The sequence below is a fragment of the Pipistrellus kuhlii genome, unplaced genomic scaffold (genome assembly GCF_014108245.1).
Source record: "Pipistrellus kuhlii isolate mPipKuh1 unplaced genomic scaffold, mPipKuh1.p scaffold_m20_p_4, whole genome shotgun sequence".
In the NCBI taxonomy this organism is placed as follows: domain Eukaryota; kingdom Metazoa; phylum Chordata; class Mammalia; order Chiroptera; family Vespertilionidae; genus Pipistrellus; species Pipistrellus kuhlii.
This window is the reverse complement of record NW_023425540.1, coordinates 22042822-22070346: the sequence shown is the minus strand read 5'-3', so window position 1 is coordinate 22070346 and position 27525 is coordinate 22042822. Positions and strand designations below refer to the sequence as shown.

At 44.5% G+C, this 27525-nt stretch overlaps 3 protein-coding genes across 13 annotated transcripts in view; 1 reads left to right on the top strand and 2 right to left on the bottom strand.

The window, feature by feature from the left end:
- Positions 1 to 1922: 1922 nt before the first annotated feature.
- On the bottom strand, positions 1923 to 7852 carry CUNH5orf49 (chromosome unknown C5orf49 homolog). Its single transcript, XM_036410830.2, has 3 exons — positions 7595 to 7852; positions 4311 to 4427; positions 1923 to 2188 (listed from the first exon to the last, which is right to left on the bottom strand). The coding sequence occupies exons 1-3, from the start codon at positions 7748 to 7750 to the stop codon at positions 2009 to 2011; spliced, it is 453 nt and encodes a 150-aa protein (XP_036266723.1). The 5' UTR covers positions 7751 to 7852; the 3' UTR covers positions 1923 to 2008.
- Positions 7853 to 12692: 4840 nt separating this feature from the next.
- FASTKD3 (FAST kinase domains 3) lies at positions 12693 to 21043 on the bottom strand. Of its 2 annotated transcripts, XM_036410521.2 has the most exons (7): positions 20921 to 21043; positions 18226 to 19696; positions 17472 to 17557; positions 15911 to 16085; positions 14719 to 14788; positions 14305 to 14419; positions 12693 to 13045 (listed from the first exon to the last, which is right to left on the bottom strand). In XM_036410521.2, the coding sequence occupies exons 2-7, from the start codon at positions 19664 to 19666 to the stop codon at positions 12947 to 12949; spliced, it is 1986 nt and encodes a 661-aa protein (XP_036266414.1). In that variant the 5' UTR covers positions 19667 to 19696; positions 20921 to 21043; the 3' UTR covers positions 12693 to 12946. The 2 variants fall into 2 exon arrangements, 1 of the variants encoding a protein (XP_036266414.1); XR_004983060.2 differs by lacking the exon at positions 12693 to 13045 and having other exon boundaries at positions 14341 to 14419; positions 14719 to 14901.
- A 56-nt stretch (positions 21044 to 21099) lies between these two features.
- MTRR (5-methyltetrahydrofolate-homocysteine methyltransferase reductase) overlaps positions 21100 to 27525 on the top strand; it is a 40993-nt gene continuing 34567 nt past the window's right edge. For 3 of the 10 annotated variants that reach the window (XR_004982993.2, XM_036410207.2, XM_036410199.2), the window contains exons 1-4: positions 22634 to 22681; positions 23720 to 23884; positions 26325 to 26478; positions 27356 to 27473. Coding sequence is in view for 9 of the 10 variants with exons in the window: in XM_036410207.2 (XP_036266100.1) it covers positions 22667 to 22681; positions 23720 to 23884; positions 26325 to 26478; positions 27356 to 27473 (452 nt within the window). In the remaining variant the exon portion in view is untranslated. Of the gene's footprint in view, positions 21273 to 21345; positions 21461 to 22628; positions 22682 to 23263; positions 23529 to 23716; positions 23885 to 26324; positions 26479 to 27355; positions 27474 to 27525 lie in introns of those variants that run through there. The other 7 variants (XM_036410200.2, XM_045571148.1, XM_036410203.2 and 4 more) reach the window with 7 other exon arrangements.

Here is a 27525-nt window from a genome sequence, read left to right as displayed (position 1 = left end):
TGCACGGACACGGCAGCCCTGCAGGGACCTGGACTCATAGTCAATGTGCTCATGGAAACTAACGACTGGCCCTCATCGCCAAAGGAGGTGGGGCTTCAGCTCAGCTTATCAATTGTCTGCCTCCATCAGGAATTTTTTTTATTCTATAATTGCAACTCAGCCTTGGCCTTGACACAGCTAATTCTCCAAAAAGGGGACTGAAAGAAGAAAAAGCATATAAGGCATGTCTCATCACTCTAACCAAAATCTGGATTAAAATGCCCTGGGTTTCAGTGACTTCCATCTGGCCTTGTGATGCACCTGTGACAATGATCGGCAGCTGCACCTGTGGGTCCTTCCTCCCGCAGAGTCCATGGCACCCATCCCAGGGCACTTCATGTCACCTGCCCTTAGCGGACTCCCGCAGCTGGTGGTCCACCAAACGCTCTTAAACATGCTCCCCCCAGGTGCTGAGTTTGGTGAAAAGAACTCAAAGGAGAATTGCTTTTAACCAAGGTTGTATCACCAGGTCTTCTTAACAAACAACAGACTAAAAGAATCAAAGTCATTACCAGAGTTTGCCTTTTTACTAAAGACAGCAACTTCCTTGCTTTGAAAAAACATTGACTAAGGGTGGTAATGTAATTATCTATGTTTCTCTTTGATAAGATGACTAATGGGCATTTTTATGGGTTGGTTTTAAGTTGCAAAACTTGACATGCCAAGAGGCAGGCATTTATGTCCAACAAAAGTGAGATCTTTGAAACCTGGTCTGATTCAAGACCTGCTTTTTAAAAGTAGTAGAAAGTTAAGAGAGTAGAATCCGACTTAAATTAACTGAAAATGATTTAGCTTGCCACTGATTTATGGCAGTTATTTTCAGATGAAGGCATTTCATAGAGAAGCCTTGTCTTTCTTGGTAATCAAAACTGAAGAAAAATGTAATTTTACAAATTTCCATAACTGTGGCTTTAGATATTTTCTATTATGTTATTATAAATATGGTTTAATGCACCAAAGGGCATTCCAAATAAACTACTGCTATTTGTTGGGGGAAAAATAAAAAGTAAAAAGGCACCTATAGTGAGGGAAAAATACATTTTCAAACGAATAAAGGAATATTTAGGAGTCACTCGGCCTTGAAATTACCAGCAACTTCGTGTCATGTGTCCTTAGAGAATCAAAATCATAAAACCAGCAACAGAGGAATCAACAATGAAACACATTAGATCACCTTTCCATTGAATGCTCAGCTGTGGGAAATTTAATCATGATAGATGAGGGATGATTTCCTCCAAGGGATCCATTCATTAAAAATGCAGCACTGACTTAATACTTGAAAAAGTTCCAAGTTATCTGCAAAGCAAGCATTTCCAATGTAGCTGCTTCTAAAACAAACAAACAAAAAAGGCTGTTCACAGGCACAATCCTGGCCCCCGCGGTGCTTGTGTTCCGACCACACTACAGTGGCTCTGGACTCCTACACCCACGCCTCAAGCTCAGGAGCCCCCACTTTGACACTGAGCTGATGTGGGCTCAAACGGGTGAGATCATTTCCCCAACTACACCATGCAGCTAGAAGATGCGAAGGCAGAATTGTACCCAAGTCTGGTGAAGATTCAAGTCCAGTCTTTCCCTGGGACCTGGGACAGCTTCTCCCCTGAGGAGTGACCTGGGTATTGCCGGCCTCTGAGGCCACCCATCCCTACTTTTGTCCTCCACTGTGCAAAATTCTGTTTGCTCAGGCCTCTGTGGGGGAAAGTGTTGTGGCATCTAGAGTTCAGTTGTGCCAAAAGGCTGTTTCATGATACCTCCTTGTGGAGAAAGGGAAAATGGAAGAATCAGGCAGTAAGAAAAGTAACTGCGCATTGCTCTTGCGAGCGCCTCCCCCAGGAAGACTTGTAAACACCGTGAACAAAGCTCAACCCAACCGCTATCAAGTGAGAACCAAGCTTGCATTTTATTCAGGTGCTCCCAGGGGGTTAGTCCCCAGCACCATTTCATCTGAAATAATTTCACAGGAGAACTGTCACACTGGAGAAATGTGCCCAAAGCCAGGATCTTTGAAGCTGGGGATCTCATTCTTCCTGTTGAAGTCAGCCTTCAAATGGTTGGCGCGGCCGTGCTCCAGGTTCAGAGGCTCCACTGGCTGGTGGATGCGCTTCCCGTAGACAGATGACATCAGCACCCCGACGGGCCTCTCCTGCTCCTGTCCAGGGCACCAGACATGCAGGTCAGCGCATGCCCGTTCCCTCAGCCTCCGCACCCTCCCCTCAGCCTGGGATCTGGAGCTGGTTCTTTTTTTTTTTTTTTTTTAATGGTAAGCAACAGTAAATATATTTTATTGATTTTTGTACAGAGAGGAAGGGAGAGAGATAGAGAGTTAGAAACATCAATGAGAGAGAGTCATTGATCAGCTGCCTCTTGCCCACCCCTACTGGGGATATGCCCGCAACCAAGGTACATGCCCTTGACCGGAATCGAACCCGGGGCCCTTCAGTCCCCAAGCCGATGCTCTATCTATTGAGCCAAACCGGTCCCAGCTGGAAGCTGGTTCTTCTGCCTGAGTCACCTGCACACCTGCACCCCATCCCATCTCCGCCTGGGCCTCCTGGAGGCTACTCCACACTGGCACCAGGGGACCTCTTCACTATGTCGGCTCTGCCTCTCAGCTCACAGCTCTCGGTGTCCTCGGGCCCCTCAGAGGAAAGGCAGAGCTCTTGCACTAGGTGCCAGGTACCTGTGACTGCAGATTCACTTTCTTCCTCCCTCCCCACCCTCCTCCCTGCCCTGATCCTGCCTGCCCTTCTTTTTTCTCTTTTCCCAACTTTTTTATCTCCCAGGGTGCACATCCCCCTAGGGACTCCTCCTCTTCCCAGCACCCCTCATCTCCACAGCCCCCTTCTAATCTCCCAGCCCCTCTCACCTCCCAGGCCCCCACATAGCACTTTCACTTTCCTCATCCTCTTAGAAGGCTCTGTGTCTCTGCCAGCCACTTATTACTGCCTGGATTCAGTCATTATTTGTTTGGCTTTTGTGTTTCTGTCTCCTCGTGGGAATGTCAGGTCTAGGAGGCAGACACTGCTGCCTTACTCTCTGTGTGCTCAGGAGTACAGGGGAGGTGCTCAGAATCTATGAGTGGATATATGAAACGCTAGACATGTTCTCATGGTAGGGAAGCATTGACTTCGCTACCAACTTGGAATGAAGTAACAAACAAAAACATGAGGAAACACATTAACATTCGTGATCTACACGGTAATATCTCATACTACCTCCATCACTTAATGTCACATAAAATGATATGTTTCATTGAAAGTGGCATGACAACATACTTAAACAATAACAGTGACAGGCAAATGTCTAATGATCTAGAACAGTGGTCAGCAAACTGCGGCTCGAGAGCCACATGTGGTTCTCGAGCTGCAGTTTGCCACTCTGTTAACTAATGAGTTTGCCAACCACTGACCTAGACTCTCGATTCCAATAATTACAGGCTGTTGTTGTTCCTTGTGATTAAGCCCCTATCCCAGTGGTCAGCAAACTCATTAGTCAACAGAGCGGCTCACGAGCCACATGTGGCTCAAGAGCTGCAGTTTGCCAACCACTGATCTAGAAAAAAATCCCACTGAAGGTTTTTATGTCCTGATTTCTGTGTATCAGATAAAAGATTAAGATATTAACCAGGACCCAACTTGTCATAACCATACTGTCTTCAGGTCAGAATGCATGGGCACAATGTCCGAGTGTGGGAGGGCAGGAAGAGGATCCAGCCCAGCGGGCAGATGGGCCCAGCCATGCCAAGGAGCATGCCACCTCCTTGCCCCTGTACCACTGGGATCCCAGCCTCCTCACTCTGTGGGTGTTGTTTCCTCTGTTGGTCACCCCCCTGTGAGCTGGCTGCAGGCAGAGCCTCCCTTCCTGAAAATCGTGGAGAGAGAATGGAGGAACTGTGCTCTGTGCAGTGGCCTGGTAATCAGCTTGGGAGCTAGATACATCCTTGCCTGTGTGGTTTTCATCCCTGAAAGCCCAGTGTCCCTGGAAGGACTGTGACAGCCTAGACTTGGAGGTTAAGCAAAACCCTACTTTATCTGTTGAAAAGAACTTCTTATTTTGCTCCCATTTAGATCGTTAAATTCTGTAGAAATAGCAGCCAATCAAAATTAATGAACAGCAACACGACAGACTAGAGTGAGCAATAACAGCAGCATACTCTTCGTAAACTAGAGGAGAGCAGCACAAAGGAGAGCCAGACACACACCAGACACAGTAATAAACAACTGTGTATGCACAGTCCATCTGTCAGAGCCTATTAATATCCTTAGTCTTACCTCCTGGTTAACATGAAGTCCCAGGCCCTTCGCATGTTCTCTGTCATCTCGGTGCAATTTCTGATTATATCCTGGGTCTCTCTTAAAAATACAGTCATACATGGAAGTGATTCCTGTCTGGGAGTAAAAGGAGAAAATTGCTGAGGGCTTATTCCCAGGCTGAGCCATTGAAGCGGCATGGCGTCTTCTGTTTAGTCCAGTGGTTGGCAAACTGGCTGGAGAGCCACAGGCGGCTCGTGAGCCGCGGTTTGCCGCTCTGTTGATTGATGAGTTTGTTAACCACTGGTTTAGTCTAAGCGCATGATCATGTAAATTGGTGACTTGTCTCTCTGCTTAAAATATTTTATATTTCATTTATTCATTCCTCATTCTTTCATGCAGGAGGTATTTATAAAGCACCAACTATGAGACAGGTACTGTTTGGTGAGCTGAGGAAAGAAATAACTCCTGCCCTAGTAAGCTATTTTAGTGGGGGGGATGGGGGAATCAAATAACTAAGTAAAATATGTAATAGAATAGATGTTACTAGGTGTAAAGGTGGGCGGGGGGTGAAGCAGGGAGGGGAAGGACAGATATGTGGGGGATAGTCATGACTTCATTTGCTAGCACACATTTTGTTCGGAAGCCATGTGAGTGCAAGAGTCTACAGGACACGAGAGGTAAACTTGCCTAGATTTTAACCGGTAAATCAGCAACAGAACGGGAGCTTGCCTGTCCTCCACGGCCCCTAGGAGTGGCCAAGTGTACATGGCAGATGTGCTTGGTGCCTAAGAGGGAAGAGGCTCAATATGGGGGGATGTGGAGGAGCTGGAGAGCTCTTATTGCACACCTCCTGTGTACTGGACACGGGCACAGGTCCTCCACACACCCTCTGCACCTCTGGCCAGTCAACACCCATTGTGATGTTTACAAAGTGCTTGGCTGCATTGGGGAAGGGAAATTGCAGTCATCAGGAGGGGAAAAAAAATGGTTAGGGCCTCTGTCCCCACCACACACCTAGAAGGAAAGTCAGCTAATCCTCCCAAAGCTAAGTTGGGGCTTTTTTTTTTTTTTTTTTTTTTTTTTTTTTTTTTGAATGTTTTTATTGATGAGAGAGAGAGAGAGAGAGAGAGAGAGAAGGAAACATCTATCAACTATTTCCTGCATGCCCCCTACAGGGGTTTGAGCCTGCAACCCTGGTATATGCCCTCACCAGGAATTGAACCCAAATACTTTGGTGCAAGGGGCAACACTCAACCAACTAAGCCACATCGACCAGGGCTAACCTGGGGCTTTCTAAGCAAAGCCTCACTCGTCACAGAGCTATCCACAACTCACCTTAGCATGAGTGAGAGCATATTCTAAAACCAATCAGGATTTTTTGCTGTTGTAGCTTTTAGAATGAGAAATTTAACCAACCCCTTCATAAAAAGCCATTCTCCTTGGACTTAGCTTTTCCACTTTAGGAGCAGAAAAAAAGGTAATTTAAAAGCACCATTGAACTGAATTTGATTTGCTGCCCCTGGAATAACATTTTCTAGGAAAACCCAGGCAGCCAGAGCCCGCTAGGGAGCAGGCCTGGGGCTGATGGCATTGTAGTTGGCAGCTTGAGATGACAAATTTGTCTTAAGACCAGGGCATTACTGGGGCTTTGATACGAGTGCGGCATTGATGGAGCTTTACCTTTGGGCTCCCTGTGCCCAAGAGGATATTGGCCACCAGCTCTGCACAGATTACCTGCCTCACTGTGTTAATCTCAGACAGTGCATGAGCGCGGGAGATAAGACACTGGCCCCCAGAACCAACTCTCAGTGAAAGGAACTCTAATATTCACTGACAAAAGCAAACAATAGCTATCATAGCTCTATGCACACTGGGCTTACTATATGCCACTGTATACCATTAATTGCATTCGTTCTCATAAGAATTCCAGGCACCGGGTACCGTTTGATCTTTGTCTCACAGATGGGCAAAGTGAGAGAATTTGTTACTGGGGCAATGCACACAGCTTCACAAAGCCAATGTTTCTACCCAGGACACCGTGGCCATGCTACTGACTTATCACCGAGCATGCTGCATGCTAATTGACGTAAGAGCTCATTCTGCCATGTTTTTACTTCGCTTTGAGTGGGGCATGGAATTATTTACAACGACTCTAGGGGGAGCTGAGTAACCCACAAACCTAGGACACAGTTCACCCTGCTTAGCCCAAGTGGTCTCCAGGTCAGAGAATCCGCTTCTGGAGCTCCACAGCTGATGAAATGCCAGTCCAGATAATCCCCAGAGGATGTGATTTAGGTGTTAATGTTTCTGTTGTGTCACTTTCTTCATGTGACACTAACGGCCTCAGGACTTGAATTTGCTGTGCCCCAGCTGTCAAACTGCACTGAATGGTGTGTCCCAGTTTTGGTTGGTGCCTGAACTCTGAGATGACCATTGGCAGGCTTGGTTCCTTCCAAGGCTGTGAGGGTGAACCTTTTCATGCCTCCTTGGTTCCTAGAAGGCCCTTGTCTCCCCATCTGTTCACGCCGTCTTCCCGCTATGCACCTTTTTATAAGGACACAGCCATACTGAATGAGGCCCATCCTAATGACCTCACTTTGATTCGATTGATTGCCTGTCTGCAGATAAGGCCACATTCTGAGGTACTGGGGTTTGGGACTCTGACAAGAATTTTAGGGAGACAATGCAACCCATAACAATTCCCTAAACTAGAAACTATCGCTGCTGTTGGCAAGGCTAAGCTCTTAACAAGGCGAGTTCTCCTACCCTTCACCTGTGGCAGGTACTCCAGTGTGTGCTGTCTGATCCAAATGGAGGTTCATTTGTGCCCCATGGATTGTGGGTGGGAAGGAGCAGGAGGAGGGACATTTTGTGGGAACACCTTGTACCCCCTGAGGAAAAGCCTTCCTTCCTCCCAGCCATCGGTTCACCCTCTGGGGCCACTCATCATCGCTGAGTGTCCCCTGCAATCAATGTGCCTTTTGAATAATGATGCCCCCGGGCCCTGAGCTGCAAGACACTGGAGACTTTTAGGAAAACAGTTGATTCCCTGAAAGTTCTGATTTGCTTCCTTTTCTTTGGCTTCTCTTCCCCCTTTGGCTGCAAGGTGGCAGCCTCCGACGATCCGCAGGCTAGTACCTGATGGGGCCTCGCCCTTTGAGCTGCGCGGGCCCGCCCTAGAGACCTACGTGGAAACGGGGCACCCCCTCCAGGCTGCACACCGGCAGGGCGGTCAGGTCCCCGTTCCCTCCGGTCCCGCCGGGATCTGCTCTCTCCCGGGGCGTCCCCAGGCGGCGGCGCACCTGGCTCGGGCGGCTGAAGTAGCTGTGCTCCTTGGGGTCCCGGCGCCCTGGCGGGATGTAGCTGATGTAAGACAGCGCCGACAGGGGCAGCGGCCGGGGCCTGTACCGCAGCGAGTCGGCGGTGATCTCCTCCTCCTCCTCCTCGTGGTCCTCCATGCCGCCCGCGTCCAGCTTCCCCGCGGTTACCGTGCTCTGCCCCGCCGCTGGGAGCCCAGGCCCAGGTCCCCAGCCTCAGGCTGCCCTCACCGCGTCGGGCGTCGCCTAGCAACCGCTGCCGGGCAGAGCCAGGTCCGGCCGAGGGGTGGGGCCGACCCTGTCTCCTCCCCTGGCCCCGCCCCTTCGCCCAGGTGCGTTCTGGGTTGTGTGTCGGGGTGTGGAGCCCCAGCTACTGCAGCGGCCCGCTGGGTCGGGGTCCTGGGTGAGAGACGCTCATGCGGCAGCACTTTGCAAACCTGCCGGCGTGCAGGGTGGGCTCGTCCACTCAGAGACCGTTCGTTGGGCAGTTGATGACCTACTACGTGACAGCGCTTGGAGATGCAGCCTTGAACCCATGTCCCCGCGGAGCTTACAGCCTGGTATAACACAGGTAATAGAGGTGAAAAAGGCCAGGAACTTAACAAGCAGCTTGAAGCCTAGAGCAGAGACGCCCGACTTCCATGGAGTGAGACACACACAGTTTAAGTGAAAACTTTCTGTAACCACACCAAGAAGGTAAACACACGGTAAAATGAATTGTAAAATACATTTTTTTTTTTAACTCAGTACATTCACACCAGCGTTGAACATGTGGTGCTAGCCATATTTCAGGGGCTTGGTGGCCACCTGATGCTTTGGCCAGGGCAGGTGTAAAGCTTCCATTAATTAAGTCCGCGTGAGCTAACAAAATCGGGCAAAACTCAGCTGCTAAGGGTGAGCTCTAGGAACCCTCTGTAAACGCAGTTATGTTGTCTCTCTCTAAATGCTGGTTCAATAGGTCTGTTCCCTTGGCTGAAAATTCATTAGGCTGATGGTTAAGAGGGATGGATGTTTCCCAGGTACTGGCTGAGGATTTACAAGGTGTGTCTCATTTCACTCTTCTACACTAAGTGTTTAGGCTCTGAACGGGTCTGGGTATGTTTCCAGCTTGGGGAAATCTCAGCCTTTTGAGGCTGATTCACTTCCTTTACCTCACAGACCCAATAGCCCATCCCTGCATTTGGACACAAAGTCTTCCAGTGCAGGTAGCTTTCTAGAGGGAACTGTTTTATTTTCCAAGAAGTCTATTAAATATGCTGAATTCTGCTCCTTCCTGTTCTTTTGTCCATTGAACAGATGTTTATTAACTCTCCATATGCACCTAGGCATAGAAAGACCCAGAAGGTATGATCCTAGTCAAGGAACTCCCACTCGGGCAGGCATCTCTTCATCTCTTCATCTCAGCATACCATTAACCCTCTCTTGTCTAGGCCTGGTTCAGGCAAAAGTGTCTCTGCACCCTTGTACCCTTCCACAGCTCCTGCTTCCTCCCTCACCACCTCCCTCTCTCTCCCTTTTCCTCTCCTTTACCCTCTCCCTCCCTCATCCTCCCCCCCCCTCTCTTCCTCTCCTTCCCTCCCTCTCTCCAGCTCGCCCTTTCTCCCTCTCTCTCTCTCTCTCTCTCTCTCTCTCTCTCTCTCTCTCACACACACACACACACACACACACACACACACACACACACACACACAAACACACACACGCTGTTCAAGTCCTTGCATTTGCTGCCCCCTAGTGGCAGGCCTGAAAAATATTATAAATACCATTGTGCTTAGGGATACATATCCCTGCTTCGAGGGTTTTTGTTTGCAAGTAAAACAATTTTTTTCCACAACTTTTCTTTCTCTGATTTACTTGTCTTTGCTTTTACTCTTGAATACTATTGCAAGGTTAAAGAAACCTTGTTTGAAAGAATAATGTCATGAGCTACAAGATGAGATATGTAATTTTTTAAAATAAGTTTTTATTGCTTTGAGAGAGAGGGATGGAGGAGGGGGGAAAAGAAATCAATCACTGGCCTCCTGCACACCCCCTAGTGAGGATCAAGTCCACAATTCGGGCATGTGCCCTGACTGGAATCAAACCAGCAACCTCTTGGTGCGTGGGAAAACAACCAACTGAGCCACAATGGCCAGAGCTAGATATGTATTTTCAACAAGCACAATCACATCACTTTTGCTGGGATAGGTGGACATTAAAATTCAGCGACATGAGAATTCAGTTTATAAGGACTTGGCTTTATCATTTGACAGACCTTGATAAACTCAAGCCACTGGGAAAAATCAGAAATCTTATTTATTAGCCTAAATTATTATTTTTTAAAATATATTTTTATTTATTTCCGAGAGGAAGGAGAGATAGAAACATCAATGATGAGAAAGAATCATTTATTGGCTGCCTCCTGCACACCCCCCACTGGGGATGGAGCCCGCAACCTGCACATATGCCCTGACCGGGAATCGAACCGGTGACCTCTTGGTTCCTGGGTTGATGCTCAATCGCTGAGTTACACCTGGCTGGGCCTAAATTATTATTTATAATATATACACACACACATTTTCAGGATGAAAATTTGTTTTAAATCAAATAGTGCCAATAAGGTCTTGCCTCCTTCCCTATGACTGGACTGTGTGCTTTGCACTGGGTGCTCTGGCCACTAATGCCTGAAATGCTCTTCCCCCACATGGACCCGCCCTGCTTCCTTCTGGAACTCAGCTCACCAATCTCACCAAGAAGCCTCAGGCAGGCCTGGCCTTCTGCATTCCCAGAATCTTGCTCATGCTTCAGGAGTGCCCGCTGGCTCATCACTGCCATCATCTGCTCACTTATTTACCTCCCCAACTCCTAACCCCTCAAACAGGGCTCTTATCTGCTTCCTTCTGGAGCTCCAGCAGTTACTGGGCGCCCAGCATTGTCAGCGCTTAGTGAATGTTTGTTGAATGAAGGAAGTCAGTAGGGGAGAGCCCAAAGGAGCAAAGGTTCAACAGAGGATGTAACAGGAAGGGCAGAGAAAGGAGTATCTGATTCCAATTAGATCAGCCAGTAAAAAAGGTCATGATGGATGAGAGGGAGTTAGATAAATTGAAAAGGTGGAAGAACATATTAGGTTGTGCTTTCCTTCTTATCATTTATACTAGAGACTCAGTGCACGACATTTGTGCACTGGGGGCTTGGGAGTCCTTCAGCCCCGCCTGTGCCCAGTAGAAAGGGTCGTTAGTGCCACTGTGGAGATGGAAGAAGCTGTGAGCCCAGCTTTTGGCTGAGTGTCGCTCCACCTGTGGGAGCACACTGATCATCAGACAGCAGCTCCTGCGTTGAGCATCAGCCCCCTGGTGGTCAGTGTGCATCATAGTGACTGGTCGTTCCACCATTTGGTTGATTTGCATATTAAGGTTTTATTACAGTATATAGAATATAACAGACTGTGATCACCTCTGTGCCCTCTTTAAACTGTAAGGTGTTTACTTCACAGTTCAGGGTTGTATCATACCCAAGGATGAGCTTAGTCATGAGGGGGAGAGGCAGTGCAGTGAGGTTGGCCTAGAAAGGGAGTGACAAGGTTACCTGTGTGCACGGACATATCAGAATCCACAGCACCTCTGTCCTGCTCAATCTCCATTTGCTTCCATGTCTCCCTGCTCTGTATTCAGAGGCATAAACCTTAAAGAATGATCTTAGAGCTTTATTTTGTCTCCACTTGCTATTCTGAAGATAAACTGACTCAAAAGGGAAAAGTGAAGTATAGGGTATGATGGGGTGAAATTTCAGACCAATTGCACTAGCCAACATAGACTGTGCTTATTTTAGCTTTCTATGGATTTATATTTATTAACTAGCAATTCTCATTTCAACCTGTTACAGGTTGAATTGAATTCCCCCTTCACCCTCCAAAAAAAGCTATATTGAAGTCCTAATCCCCACTACCTGTAAATGTGACCTTATTTGGACATAGGGTCTTTGCAGATTTAATTGAGATGAGGTCTTTAGGGTGGGTTCTAATCCCATAAGGCTGGTAAGACAAACACACACACACATACACACACACCCACACACCCACAGGGAAGACAGCCATGTGGACATGGAGGCAAAAATTGGAGAGATGCCGCCACAAACCAAGGAATGCTGAAAGGAAACTTTTGGTTTAAGGAAACCTTTGGAGCAGTGGTTGCCAACTGGTGGCCTGTGAGGTCCAAAAGGTTGGCAACCACTGTTCTAGAGGCGTCGAGGGCACATGGCCCTGCAGACACCTTGATTGTGGACTTGCGTCCCAAGAACTCTGAGGACATAAATGTGGGTTGTTTCAAGCCACCCAGTTTATGGTTCTTGGTTGTGGCAGTTCTGGAAACTATTCACAGCCCCCTTATTGTTTATGAGCACCCCTGAGGAAACAGGCTCAATTCACTCCCTTAGCAAGTGGTGACGCTAGAACTCTTAGCCACTAAAGTATGTTGCTTCTCGAGACGAGCTTTAAATCTCACTCACCACTTGTGAGGCATGAAATGCTAAAGCCGACAGTCATCCTCTCTGAGCTGGTCCATTCACCCATGAAAGGGGAGAAGCACCTCATTCACACAACCCTGAGACACACACTGCACAGGCTCAGCACAGTGAGTCCATCAGCACAGTGAGTGAGGGAGAAAGAGCGGTTGTCTCCTTGCTCAAGGTTGAAAATCTAGCTGATGGAAGGACCTATGTCCAACTCTACAGTTTGTGGAAGGCCTGCCTCCTCCCCAAAACCCTAATAGTTATTTCAAGTCTTTAAAACTTAACTTTTAAAAAAGATAAAAGCTCCCATATAAATGTATTTTCTTACTAACTAAAGAATTATTTCTACATAATTCTATTATTATGTTTATAATCAAAGGACTCTATGGATTTATATTTATTAACTAGCGATTCTCATTTCAACCTGTTTTTCTCACTCCTCCTCCTTACCATATATTATTTCCTCTAAGAAAATATAAAAGAACCAGAGAGATAAAAATTTTTTTCCTTACTTTTGTTAAAAGAGGAAACTAAGATCTCTAAAGAGCATATTTTCAGTTAGCAGATAGCTATTACAAGGCAGAAGACTTAATAACAATTTATTCTTTACATACTTTATTATACTTGATTGTTTATTTATAAAAGTATTTATAATTATATTAAATTAAAATTAATTTTAAATTTATCACCAATAATTATATACATCATATAAGTAAAACTACAGACCATTTCCAGATCATCAGTCCATAAAGAAAGAGCTGTTTCACAAATCATATTCTTTTTCTTATATTGAGTCCCATGAAAACACAAGTTCTTTCACGATATGAGTTCTGAAGTCAGTATTCCGTCTCCTTACCAACAAATGCCAGCATTTTGAGAAAATAGTTTCCTTTGTAAATATTCCACCAATTCAAGTTTTGATTTTAGAGTTTCAATATCATAATAGGGGATCTGTAAAGGGAGGAAAATAAAATTTGTCATAATCCTTCACAATCTGAAACTCCCTTGGTTTTTTTTGGTTATTTGTTTCTCGTCCTCCTCTACAGCAAAATATAAGCTCCTAGAGAGCAAAGATCACACTAGCTTATCCATCCTGTAGCCCCAGTGCCTACAACAGCACCTAGGTTCAGTAAATACAAAGCAGAGCATACAAAGAAAATCTGGGCTCTGGTATTGTCAGAATAGGGTGAAAGGTGGACTTGACCTGGGAGCTGATGAATGACCACAGACACTCAGAGTGGGAGACCAGTGTGGTGGTGGAAGCAGCTGGACATAGGGAGGAAGGCCAGAGAGAACGGAGGCGGCTGAGGGAGGGTCGGGGGGCAGCCCCTGAGCTCAGAGCAGAGCACCTGGCTGCCAGCTCGGGACTGCTCCCAGAGCAGAGGGCCTGGGATGTTGAGACACCCAGGAGCTTTGACTTTATCACCTAAGCAATAAGCAATAAACATAAAGGCTCTGGACACACACTGACACGATTAGTTTTAGGAAAATTAATCTGAGAATGTAGAAAAATGGAGAGGAAAAGAGTAACCAGACAGGAAAGCAGAGGGCAGAATGGTGGACAGCATAGAGTAGTGATCAGCAAACTGCGGCTTGGGAGCCACATGGGGTTCTTAAGCCCCTTGAGTGTTCTAATGCCAGTTCTTCAAAATAGATTCGTCCAGGCCGAAAATCAACTTCTGTGCATGGGCCACAAGTTTAAATCGCACTGTACGTGCGCGCCTGCATGTGGTATTTTGTGGAAGAGCAACACTCAAGGGGCCAAAGAGCCACATGTGGTTCGAGAGCCGTTGCTTGCCGACCACTGGCTTAGAGAGTTAGAGAAGCTCCACGTCAACTCATTGTGGCTCCTCACATGAGACCTTCTGCCAAGATTTATGATGTAAATACAAGTAAGGCCTTAAACATTAAGTGGTAATGAGGATACTGGTTTTAATGGGCTATCTTGTCCATTTTTATTCATAAAATCAGGTGGAAATTAAGACATTCCAATAATTTTTTAACTGAATACCCAATAAAACATACAGAGGATGTATTATAGAACTGTACACTTAAAACCTATAATTTCATTAACCAATGTCCCCCCAATAAATTCAATAAAATAAAATGCTCTCGACCTTAATATAAGTGGGCTGAAAGACCACTTAGTAACCTGGAAAAAGCAAATCTAAAGTAGACATTGCTTTGGGGGTAAAAAGACGCAAGCATACCTGAACGACCTGATAACCAAGTAAGCGTAGGTGTCTTTGTTTAATAGCTTCCTTTCCCAGTAAGTGTTTGCTATTCAAACAAAATCTTTTTGGACCATCAATACATAGTGCTACCCTGAAAAATCAGAGAGAGAGTGTCAATTTTTAAAACAACCCAATATATTTACATATTTTTAGTTGCCAGACTTTATTTGGGATTTGCTTATTCCTAGTTTCAAGTAAATAATGAATCTGTTATCCTTTAATCTGTCAAGAAAACACTCAATTGAGGTTCATATAATGTTACAAGTATTTTCCAAAACTGGTATGCTGCAAAGTAGTTTTAATTACCAGAATGTTTATTCATTTCACTTTCTAAGAAGACAATCCTTGTTTATCCTCAGCAAGTAACATTAACGACTAAAGTTTTCTTACCTTTTATGTACGTCTTCATGAAATGTAAATGGTAATACAAATCCTTCTTCATCTAATTTAATTTCAACATCTGGTGAGAGAAGAAAGGAAAAATCCTTCGTGTGATACCCTCACAAACACTATCTTCCTTGCCTCCTCGTCTGTTTGCATTCTTCCACACTGCATTTACCAACTGGCTGAAGGCTGCAAAGTAATAACCACACCAGACAATGGTGAGATTTTTAACTTAACCGGGTCTATAATCAACCAAATCAGCCTGAAACTAAGAACACTCACTACACAAAAACAAGGAGTGGGTTCTCAAGTTATTGGGGGATAACAAGAATCACTCACACAACTGACTCCTTCAATCCAGTGAAGAAAATCCTTTAAGTTAAGCAATGCTAGACACCTATGCACAATGAACCTTTCTTCACTGGAGCACCCATAGCCACCAGGGGAGTAAAGCATCCTGCACCCCAACACGTGGTCCCAGAGAATTGACAGGCTCCCCTTCCTTCCCACTGATGCTCTACCTTTTCTAAAAAGGAGCCCATACCGGAGGACAATGAAATGTGAGAGCCGTAAAACACTGTTCTCTTTGAGTTGATTTTTTTTCATCATTAATCTTTACAAATTTGTAAGGGCAGAAGGACTTGGAGTGTCTGGTCAGTGCTGTCCAACACTTTCATGATGATGGAAACACTTATATCTCTGTTGTCCAATATGGCAGCCATGAGCTACCTGTGGCTACTGGACACTTGGAAGTGTGGCTAATGTGACGAGGAGCTGAACTTGGAAATTTTTTTAAATTTTAATTATTTTATATGTAAGTGGCCACTCTACTGGACAGCACTGGCCTAGCGTACAACAGCAGCTAACGATGTCTGAACACTTACTGTAATTCTCGCATTATTTCATAGAATCCTTAAACAAGTCTAAGAAGTCACTATTCTCCCATTTTACAGAAAGCAGCAAGCAGAAAAGGTTAAAAACTCTCCCCAAAGACAGCCTGCTGTATGTGGCTAACACGCGGGGACTCAACCCCAGGCAGTCTTGACTCAGCCCTACTGCACACCCTGGTTCTACTTCACCTTTAGGGAAGGGCAAGTCCATTTGTATTTCCAGACCTCCTATGGCTACTAAGTTGCAAATATTGCAAATGAGAATTAAGGCTGAAGGTTAGTAATCAACAAAACCCTCTATTACTCACCTATTGTGTAATAATAGGGTGTTAACACTTTTGAAGCAAAATACGATCTTGCTCCCAAAAGGTCTATCAATCCAAACATCACATATTTATAAAGATGAAAATCCACAGGTGTCTCCAGGGAGCAGCATGGAGTAAGAAATGATTTCACTTGATATTTAGGAAGAAGTTTTGGACCCTACAAATTGTATATGCAAATATGAGAAAGAAAAATAAGATATAAGACCAACCAGATATAAAAATTTAGAAGCCCTAGCCAGTTTGGCTCAGATAATAGAGCATCAGCCTGCAGACTGAAGGGTCCTAGGTTTGATTTCGGTCTAGAGCACATGCCCTGGTTGTGGGCTCAATCCCCAATAGGAGGCATGCAAGAAGCAGCCAATCAATGACTCTCTCTCATCATTCATATTTCTAGCTCTTTCTCCCTCTCCTTTCCTCTCTGAAATCAATAAAAATATGTTTAAAATAATAATAAAAGAAAAAGAAAGTTAGTAAAACATTGATATTAGCTTATGAGTGATGAAATATTTTTAAGCAGGATAGGAAACCTAGAAGCCATAAAAGATGGGATATATTTGACTATAGAAAGCTTAAAACTTTCTATTCAGTAAGGCATCATAAACATTAAATTAAAAAACTAAGAATTAAACCAGAAGAAATTCTGTACAACACACATAATAGCTAAAATCTGTTTTACAGTGACTCTGATGGGAAAAAAATAAACCCAATAGAAATATGAGTTACGGGGTAAAAAGGCAATTCACAGCAAATGTAAATGACCAATACACTTGAAACTATGCTCAACTTCCTTATTGCTCATTAAAATACAATTTAAAAATGTGATGATACTATTTTTCAGAGTCGAATGAAAAATTAAAGGGACTAATGTCACAATACAATAGAAATGGGGGAGATGTGGTTACCCCCCCCACTCCAGAGTACTTGATGAAACACACAAACTCCACCTCCACCTAACTGCATCAGATGACAGCCTTCACTTAAAAATGTACCCAGGATGATTTAGGATGTGTTCAGTCCAGAGACACACTGCTATGAGGCTAACACCCTCAGCATGGCTCTCTGAGTACTATTAATCTAACCCTACAGCATCTTCCAAGGAATCTTACACACCAGGAAATAGGTCCTTCAAGGACAAGAAAACAATAGTGGGGTAGATTTATCAAAGAAAAGGCTATCTGGTGGCCACTAACTCCAAATGAATGAAAGTTCTACTTTTTAATGAGGTTGAGACAGATCATAAGAGAAGTAACTAAACAAAAATGTTAGATGGCTGGGGAGAGGGAACTAAAGAAAACTGCCCCCATAGAGCACATGTGTCAAACACAAGGCCCGCGGGCCAAATCCGTCCCGCCAGGACTTGCAATGTGGCCCGCACCATGCTGTCATCACTGCACTCCGCTGTGTTTCCATCACAATGATAGTTTATGACTGTTCAGTAAACCATTCGGCCCTCGATTTAGGCTGGATTTTAGATTTTGGCCCCTTCTCTGATTGAGTTCGACACCCCTACCATAGAGAAATAAAGCACAGCTCATGCTTTTACCTTATAGAAAGGGCATTCGAGGATGGAGGTTAACAAAAGCTGGGTCAGTTGTGCTAGGCTCAGTCTGTCCAAATATGATTCCTCACCTGAAATAAAAAGCACCTTAGTCATAGTTAAACTTGAATTTTGATATATGTAATGAGAGAAAAGATTAAGAATATAAAATGTTCATTTATTTACTCCAATAGTTACTCTTAAATGACACTATGAAAAGAACATGTTGCAATTAATTATGCCTTTATGCCTTCTTGCTTGCCATCAATGCAATCTCATTTTAGCTTCCAAGAATTGAAGCTCCTAACTAGAGAATATAAAAGAGGGACAAAATGTTAGTCAAATTAGTGGAAGTTTTTGGAAATTGATATTGTTGACATATCTGGTGCCCTTCAATTAAGATACTATTCTCGCAAAAAAAATTTTTTTTCTCTCCAGTTCTCTTTCACAAAAATTCAAACATGTTGCTGTGACTTTTACCAGTTCCATTACCGCAGCCCCCTAGAACACTGTTTCTCAGCTAGGGAAGCAGTTTGTTTACTGGAAACTGTATTCTCACTCGATGGGCAATGTTCTAGCATGCTTTAATTCTGCATTTACGCTGCCATCTACAACATCAGATGTCCTCTTTAGTTTATTATGGCGGGGAAAAAGTGAAGCATTGCTCATTGCTCAATGTAAAAGTTACAAAGGTGACTTGAAAACACCATTAAGTTCAAAGGTTATTTTTTTCCACTCCCAGAAGTTATAACCAACTCACCCTGCAGCTTTTGAAGAAAATAAGGACTGAATATTTTCCCCATGAAGTTGACTGGATGGCATTCAATAAGCGAACACGAATGAAGAAGTCTCAATAGCGTTTTGGGAGGAAAAGAGTTGAAATGAGTGAATAATATATCTTCTAGCTTTCTAAATAAAGCAGAGGCATTTGGTGGCAAATAATTGAGTTTCCCAAATGGTTCGATCAACTCAGAAATCTGACTAGGGGAAAATTTTTCGGAATGGCAAACAAACATCTCTGCCACTGCATTCAAGATGGGTTTTGAAAGGATCCGTTTTCTGTTGCAGTACTCCATGACTTTGCTGACAATCTTGGGGTCCAAAGTGAGACACAGCGACACTACGTGCTGCTCCAGGGCTGTTATAAAAAACCGGTCATGGTGCCCAAAGTATATGAAAGCCTCTAAGACTTTTCCAAACTCTTTATCAGTGAAATGAGGGATATGCCTCACCACATATTTAGCCAATTTTATAACCAGAGGAAGTGCGTGAGTTTGATCGAGAACCACGAGGGCAGTGAGCATTTGGCTTATTGATTTAGGACTCAGAGTGTACACTATTGACAGAGAAAAGCTGTTTATCTTATTTAGAAATGTCTGGTGTTGGTCCACCTTTTCAGGACACGCCTGCAGTATCCTATAAAGGGCCACAATATCCTCAGGGGTAAAATCTTCCAATTTTTCACGCTGCAGTTGATTTATAATCAGGTCTAGGGTGGCACAACCTGGACCTTCTAGTTTAAGCAGACTTTCCGCAAGAACACAAAGACTGTGGACTTCCAGGCCGCCCGTTTTGACCCGATGTTGGCATTCTGCCACCAGGGTCAGTAACAAACTACTTTGGGGATCCACACACAACAGAGTCAAAGCTTGCAAAGCAGTCACCAAACCGGTGTTTGACAGATTGGAGGGTTCCTGTTCAAACTGAACACATAAAGCTTGAAAGACGGGATTGTCTATTATTTCCTTTGGCAGCCTTTCATCACCATCTTTTTCTCCCAATTCGCAAATCCGTTGTAAGGCTCCGGCTGCCATCCTATCAGGCAACGTTTGCAGTGTGCTTATGAAACCCAGCACCTCTTCTGGTGAAGTGCAGTTGTTCAGTCTCCTGTAAAAAACCTGTTCGTCCATGTGCTCGAGATTTTGTTCAAAACTGTCCCAATCCTGAACTGGAGGGAACACTGGCTCACCAACTGGACGCAGGTCATTTCCGTTTTCTGAATGGAACTTTTTACAGCAGGCATGATGGAACCTGACCCTGAAAGGCCCAGGTTGTAGTGAACAGAAGAACCATGGGTACAAATGTCCCCTGATTGCCTTGTGAACATGATGTACAGGTTGATTTTTCAGAGCACCCAGAGCTCCATTTATCCGAAAATCAGAGAAATGACAAAGATTCCTCCGCAAGGTGAATAAAGCCATGCCATCGGATTCTCAACTCTTGATTTGTAACTAAATATAGGAATAAAAAAAATGGTCAAATATATTGAGAACATGCCTCATTCAACATCAATACTTATGGAACTAAGGAAGAGTACCCCAAGTAAGTGATTAATAAACATTTCCCAGCAAAACCTAAGTACCAGAAGAGCAGTGCCACTTAGAAAACCGGCTGTCATCTAGTAATTTGCCTGGTACTGTTGTGCTTTTCGTGCTCTTGACAGCACAATAAATTAAGCACGTTCGCAGATACTGGTTTGGCTCAGTGGATAGAGCGGCAGCCTGCGGACTGAAGGGTCCCAGGTTCTATTCTGGTCAAGGGCATATACCTTGGTTGCAGGCACATCCCCAGTAGGGGGTGTGCAAGAGGCAGCTGATCTATGATTCTCTCTCATGGATGTTTCTAACTCTCTATCCCTCTCTCTTCCTCTCTGTAAAAAATCACTAAAATATATTTTCTAAAAATTAAGCACGTTCATCATCACAAAGAAGTAACTGTATCCAGTTTACACAGATAGTACCGTAAGTGGCAAAGCCCGGATGGAGTCAAAGTCTATACATAAACACACGTCCTATAAGTTGGTGGATGGAAGGAATTGGGTCTGGTAAAATGTTTTTCGTCAGAGCTGGGAATCTCCGGATGCGGAGGGCCCACGACAATGAAGTTTTGGGTGAGTCAAAAGTTATACCGGATTTTCCAATCAATGAGGGGGCGGGGCGAGCAGAGTGTCGGTGCCCCTAATGCCTGCATTGTTCAAAGATGAAAAAAAAAGCAATGGGTCAAGTGGCCAAAACTCCTATAGATCAACGTATTGCAAAGATTTTTTAAAAGGTGCTTAAAAGCTCCCGCGGTTTTGGTTGCCCCTGTAATCTAGGACTGAGGAAGAACATGGTCTAGGCTGGCAAACGGCAAACAAACAAATGAATAATAATAATAAAAAAGTACAACCATGCAAGTCAATAAGGGGAGAAGATGGGCAGATGGGAGGCCAGTCCAGATCTAACCACCCCGCTGTGAGATTTAAGAAAACGAATGTGCCGGGCAAGAGGGGACGGGTGCCGTGTCCTCCCGGAATAAAAGGACCCCGGAGCCTGGCGCCCGCAAACCCGGCGACCCTGGGACCTGCGCTCCAGCACCGGCCGGGCGCGGCGGCCTGAGAAGGCCAGTGCAGCACCGGAGTCTCAGCAAGGACACGGGGCTTAAAAACCAAGCCCTGCACCCGCGCGGACACCTACCGAGCTCAGCTCAGCTCGTCGGAGTCGGAGCAGCTCTGGCAGGTCGGCCTTCACTTCGCACGCCTTGGAGGACCCGAGCTGTCTGGCGCATGCGCGAGGACAGAAAGCCACACCCCCCCAAGCCCGGCGCACTGTGATTGGCCCAGCTCCTCCCGAGCTCTCCGCGCGCATTGGTTTGGACGACGAGCGCGCGCCGCCACTGTGTGCGCAGGCGCTGGAGCCAGGACGGCGGAGCCACGCTCTCCCCGGGCGTCCCCGGCTGGGCCCTCGTGAGTACCTGTGGTCGCTGCACCCCGTTTTGGACCATACACCCAGCACTGGCCGATGGGGAGGCGGTTCCGGGTCGGCGAGGGTAAGGGCTTCCGCGTCCAACCCAGGGCGTTCCAACCCTGACCCCTGATCGGGAGAAGGGCGCGCGCTGGTCCGTCTGAAGCCTGGCCCCGCTGGGCTGCAACTCGGGCTGCGCGGCCGGGGCCGGGCGGTCACCCGGCGTGTGCACGGGAGGAGCTGGTCCCGCAGGTGGCTGTGCACCCCTGTGGGATCGGCGTCTTTATTCTGAACGCCTTTATAGCCTGGGTTAAAGGGCACTGTGGGGGCGCGGTGGAGTCTCAGGCGTGTTCGGAGCGTGGACCCGGCAGGCTGAGCTGTCCTGCTCACCGCTCCTCCGCCTGGCCTTGCTTTGCAGGTGCCAGGGAACCGCCTCGGAGAAATGCGGGGACCAGTACAAGGCGGGTGGAGGACGAAGAGGTTCTGTCTGTTCTCTGAAGCGCCTACACCCGTGCGCGGCCCCCAGGAAAGGTTGCAGGTGGTTAGCTGAAATAAAGAGCGTGGGTCCTGTCACTTTCTCAGGTAGTGAGCCCTGAATGTGCAGTGTCCTCATATGCACTCATTCACGAGCGTTCCTTTATTCTGTTAATTCATTGAGCACCCGCTGTATGCCAGGTGTGTTCTGTTCCCTAAGCATATTCCGTGGCTATTAACATGTTCCCTAGCACAATTCTTTTATTTACTTATTTATTTTTATGTCTTTGTTGCTTAATTTGGCCAGAAGAGCATAAAACTGTTGGTGGTTCATTCATCAAAAAGGTTTTGATTTGGGTTTCAGTTTAACTTTTTTCCCCTACTAATTGACCGTGCCCCCGTTGTAGAGATTGAATAAGATTGAGGAGAAGTCTGTGCGTGTCCTTTATTTTATTACTGGTTTCTCTTCAGGAAAGACGTGAACTAGTAAAACTATCGACTGGATTAGAAGTATTTGCCTTCCATCAATCCATATTTAAGTACAGATACACATGCACTTACCTATATTTGATATTGGATTAAATAATAAAACACTTTTATTAAGTTCATTACTAGTTTAATTAGCAGAAGGAACCCAGACTCCTACAATTTTTTAAAATAATTCTTATTTGTTGAAAGTATAACATATGTCCCCTTTTTTTCCCCATTGACCTCCCTCCAGTCCCCTATGCCTTCCCCCCCCCCCCCCCACACACACACAGAGGCTTTCATCCCCCTATTTTCTGTGTCCATGGGTTATGCATATATGCATACAAGGTTTTTGGTTGATTACCTCCCACCTTCCCTCCGAGATCCCATACTCTGTTCCACGCTTCCATGATTCTGGATCTACTCAGTCATCCGTTTATTTTATTACTTAGATTCCACATATGAGTGCAATCATGTGATACTTGTCTTTCTCTGACTGGCTTAGTTCACTTAGTATGATACTCTCCAGGTCCCTCCATGCTGTCTCAAAGGGTAAGAGATTCTTCTTTTTTACTGCTATACGGGATTCCATGGTATAAATGTACCACAGCTTTTTTATCCATTCACCTGCTGATGGTCATTTAGTCTGTTTCCATATCTTAGCTACTGTAAATTGTGCTGCTATGAACATAGGGGTGCATACATTCTTTCTGATTGGTGTTTCTGTTTTCTTAGGATATATTCCAGAAGTGGGATCACTGGGTCAAATGATGGAATAAAGGAATGTGCATAAAAATGGCAGTTCCATATTTAAGTTTTTGAGGAAACTCCATACTGTTTTCTGTAATGGTTGCACCAGTCTGCATTCCCACCAGCAGTGCACTAGGGTTCTCTTTTCTCCACATCCTCGCCAGCACTTGTCATTTGTTGATTTGTTGATGGTAGCCATTCTGACAGATGTGAGGTGATCCCTCACTGTCGTTTTAATTTGCATGTCTCTGATGATCAGTGACTTGAGCATGTTTTCATATGTCCATTGACCATCTGTACGTCCTCTTTAGAGAAGTGTGTATTTAGGCCCTTTGCCCATCACTCCTACAATTTTAATTTTAAAAGTTTTACTTTTCCCCTTTTTACTGGTAAAAGAGAAAGAAAAGAGGAGTCTGATTTATTGAGCACTGCTGTGTCTCAGCGATTGCTCGGTGCTTTGTTTCTCTTTGTCAGTAGACTTTTCTGTGGTGACCCCCATTTAGAGGGTGAGAGAGCTGAGGCACAGATCCATTGTGAGGCTTGCCAACTCTTCTGCTGTGTGACTGACCCTGGGTTGAAGCCCAAGTTGTCTGACCCCAGAATGATTTCTGAAACATGGAATTAGAGCTTCATTCTTCTAGTCTCCTTGGTTTGATAAATTCTCTTTTTTATGACGCTTTGAGAATTAGTGCTAACAAACAGATTCAGAGAAGTGTATTTCGTATTTTGTGTGGATATTGTTGGAATCTTTTTTTTGAAGATTATGAGGGAGAATTAATACCTGCAGTTTGTTACTACTTTGTTAAAAAGAAAATCCTCTTTTCTCTGTTTCATTTTCAGTGTAGCTACTCCAGCTGTAGCGTATGCCTGGAGGAGATGAGAAGGTTTTTGTTACTCTATGCTACGCAGCAAGGACAGGCAAAGGCCATAGCAGAAGAAATATGTGAAAAGGCAGCTGCCCATGGATTTTCTGCAGATCTTCACTGCATCAGTGAGTCAGATAAAGTAAGAGCTGTTATTCTTACGGTTTTTACTGTTTTATGCTTTGAAGATATTTTGGTTGGGAGTGATGTAAAACAATAAAATAGGACTTCATCCTTTTTTCTTAAATACTCAGAAGTTATTATTTTATCAAGAGTTTTAAGATTCCTACCAGCTTTTCTTTTTTATTTTACACTTAAGTATCCATTTGAATTAGACTAAACTGTCTCAAAAACTGAAACAAGTATGTACTCAACCAACATGGAAGCAGTAGTTTTTGCCTTGTTTATCTCATGGGATGGCTCTGAGAACAATGAGATGCATGGGTTCCCATGGATATGTGTGCTTTCCACTTCATGAATCTCAGGGCCCCATTTGTTTTTCTCCAAAATAAAGACCTTATCATTTGTGTCAGAGTTCCTCCAAGTGAAGGGGTACTTAATTCTTTTGTGAAATAAAATTTAAAGCAGGAGTGTAAAGATCAGGAGAAGACTCTGCTTCTTTAGGTCAGGAACTAATTGTGCATTCTTTCAGTCTCTGCCATCTATCATAATAAAAGCGTAATATACTAATTAGACCTGACGTTCTTTCAGATGACTTTCTGGACAAAAGCCAGGGAAGCCTGGGTCCCAGGTGCCAGAGGGAAGCCAGTGGCGGCAGCCAAGGGAAAGAAGGCCCCTACTCTTGCACGAATTTTGAGCATTTGTCCTCTAGTAGGATCCATAACAACTTAACAGATCTACGTTCTTAACAGTTAGTTCTCTTGAGACCTCCAGATTTTACTGTTTTGTGTAATCCAGGTCGTAGCAACTAGCAGGGGCTTTCATATAAGCACAAGCTGAAGCCTTAGCCACTGGCAGTCAAATTCAGTTCAGTACTTCAAAAACTGCCCTGCTAGTACACCCACACTCAAGTTCACAGCTTCCTCTGTTTTTTTTCCCCACACGTCTGGTTCAAAAGAATTATGAACTCAATTCAAGGGCCAAGGTGACTCCTGGTGTAGTCACTCACAGGGAGTGTCCTGGAAGACACCACTAATGGGCAGGTTTTGTAATTCTGTAGTAACTTCAAAGTAAGTTTACATTATGGGTGCCACAGTTTGAATCTTACAAAAATAAGGTCATCATATAACTAATCCTGACTTGGCCCCTTGGGTCACCTCACCACCTAGGTCTGCAGCTATCTGAAAGTTAGGTGAGTAGTTAGTGTTTTTCAATATCAAATTAGTAACATCTTCTCAGCTGAATTGTTTCTCCAATTTTTTTTCTTCTCGCTTCTCCAGTTCTTGATCCAAATTTAAACAGATAGCTCTCTATTTCCTAGATCATGTGAGTCCTTTTCAAGCTGAAGTTACTTTAACAGACTGTGTAGAGTTTAATATATAACTTGTGAAGTGCCCAATGAGCGTTGACTTTCCTATAAAATGTTAGATCAATTTTTTATCTATTAAATCAGCATGAAAAGTAAAGCGAATTTGAGCCAAACTACAATAGATGCCATTTGTTAGCAGTAGAGCTCATACAATCATAAATAGAAACAGTGCAGTGCTCTTTTTGAAATATTTACATTTAGGTGAACATCTGAATGAAGAAGCTTGATTTTAAGACTTGGAAACACCACTGATTCCAGTTTATCGCTGCTAATGTTCTCAGCTCTCTGGGACACTGCGGGAGTGATGGCCGAGTGCCCTGATAGTCAAGAGTAACAATTTGCCTTCCTTCCCAAGTTGAAAATGCTCTGCGTGCCTCTCTGCCCTTATGCCATAGGCCAGGGGTCTTCAAACTACGGCCCGCGGGCCACATGCGGCCCGCAGAGGAGTCTGATCCGGCCCGCCAGGTTTTTTGGGCAGTGAGCGCAGCCGAGGTACTAATTCCTACTGTAACACCTCGGCTGCGCTCACTGCCCAAAAAACCTGGCGGGCCGGATCAGACTCCTCTGCGGGCCGCATGTGGCCCGCGGACCGTAGTTTGAAGACCCCTGTTAATTTAAGGCTTCGTCACCATAAACGGCACATAACTTTTTATGAGCTTGCGATGCGTTTTTCCCTTTGCGGAAATAAAAAAGCAAAATATGACGAAAATGTTCCTTTTGATTTTCCATTTTTCAACGAACGCCAAACGAAAACTACAAAACAGATCAAAAAACTTTTTTTACTGATTAACAGCTGAATAGCCAACTATCAAATAACAAAATGTGTTTTACATTTGTACTACGTCTGCAAACCTAAAAATTCAACTGAAGCCATATATGTTTGATACCCGCAATTACTTAGTTGCCGGCCCAATAGTTCATATAGTCCGGCCCTCCAGCTCTCTGAGGGACCGTGATCTGGCCCCCACTTTAAAAAGTTTGAGGACCCCTGCCATAGGCAATACTGCTGGCAGGTTCAAGACAGGAAACTAAGCTGATTTTAAGTCAAAACTACACATAACAATAGGACTGACATGACATTCTTGTTTTGTAGTATGATCTAAAAACTGAAACAGCACCTCTTGTGGTGGTGGTTTCTACCACGGGCACTGGAGACCCACCTGACACAGCACGCAAATTCGTGAAGAAAATACAGGACAAGACGCTGCCAGGTGATTTCTTTGCTCACCTGCGGTATGGGTTATTAGGTATGTACTATATATATCCTGCTCGCTGTGTTGTCATTAGTGGCTTTAATTCTAGTATCTGAATGTATCTTCCATATGTTATAATTTATCTTAGACTCATAAACGGATCCTATTTTTGTTTGGAAAGTACATAGACATGATTAAAAAACTGAAACATTTAAGCTGTTACTTTGAAATTTGCAACCAAGCCTGAATATGTTAGCCCATTTTCATACCAGGAAACATAGAAACAATTTTAAGTTTATCCAACAGAAACGTGGCCAGTGATTGTTTACATTGTAGATGTACCTTGTATGCTCAAGGTTAGGGGTCAGTAAACCCTGTAAAGGCCCAGATGGGTATTTTAGGCTTTTCACGCAGGCCATGTGGTCTCTGTAACAGCTACTCAACTCTGCTGTGGAAGCTTGAAAGCTGCAATTACAGTATGTGAACAAATATATTTGACTAGGTGCAGTGAAATTATATTTACCAAAAAAAGAGAGGCGTATTTTGCCCACAGGCTATAGTTTGCAGACCCTGCACCAAATCGGAAAAGTCTGTAAATATTGTATGTTTTTTAAACCTAATTCTTGTTTTAAGATTTTCATATTTTTACACCAATTGATGGAAAAAAGAATGAAAAAATTTTTCTGTTAACAGTGGCCAAAAAATATTAGTTGTTAACAAATATTTTTAACAGTGGCCAAAAAATATTTGTCTGGTACTTCTACATTATAAAATAAAAGAAAATTATTTCATATTTAGTATTACTCAAAGAAAAAATAATAAAAGTATATCTTCTCCATCAAAAGGAATGAATGGAATTGTTTGAAATATTTGTATATATCTTCTTTAACTAAAGCTTATTGTGCACTGATAACCTATTTGGGCTCTTTAGGTCTGGGTGATTCAGAATACACGTACTTCTGTAATGGGGGGAAGGTGATTGACAAGCGGCTTCAGGAGCTGGGTGCCCGGCATTTCTATGACACTGGACATGCGGATGATTGTGTGGGGTAAGAGCAGTGCACTCCTGTCATTTCCAGGAACCCCGATTGTACATGATGA

Coding starts and splice junctions, on each gene's coding strand:
- FASTKD3 (XM_036410521.2), bottom strand. CDS start 19,666: ATGGCTTTATTCACCTTGCGGAGGAATCTTTGTCATTTCTCTGATTTT. Junction 14,789..15,910: donor ACCCTATTATTACACAATAG/GTGAGTAATAGA, acceptor TTCTCTCACCAG/ATGTTGAAATTAAATTAGAT. Junction 13,046..14,304: donor TTGGTTATCAGGTCGTTCAG/GTATGCTTGCGT, acceptor CTCCCTTTACAG/ATCCCCTATTATGATATTGA.
- CUNH5orf49 (XM_036410830.2), bottom strand. CDS start 7,750: ATGGAGGACCACGAGGAGGAGGAGGAGGAGATCACCGCCGACTCGCTG. Junction 4,428..7,594: donor ACTTCAGCCGCCCGAGCCAG/GTGCGCCGCCGC, acceptor TTTTACTCCCAG/ACAGGAATCACTTCCATGTA. Junction 2,189..4,310: donor GACTTCATGTTAACCAGGAG/GTAAGACTAAGG, acceptor TGCCCTGGACAG/GAGCAGGAGAGGCCCGTCGG.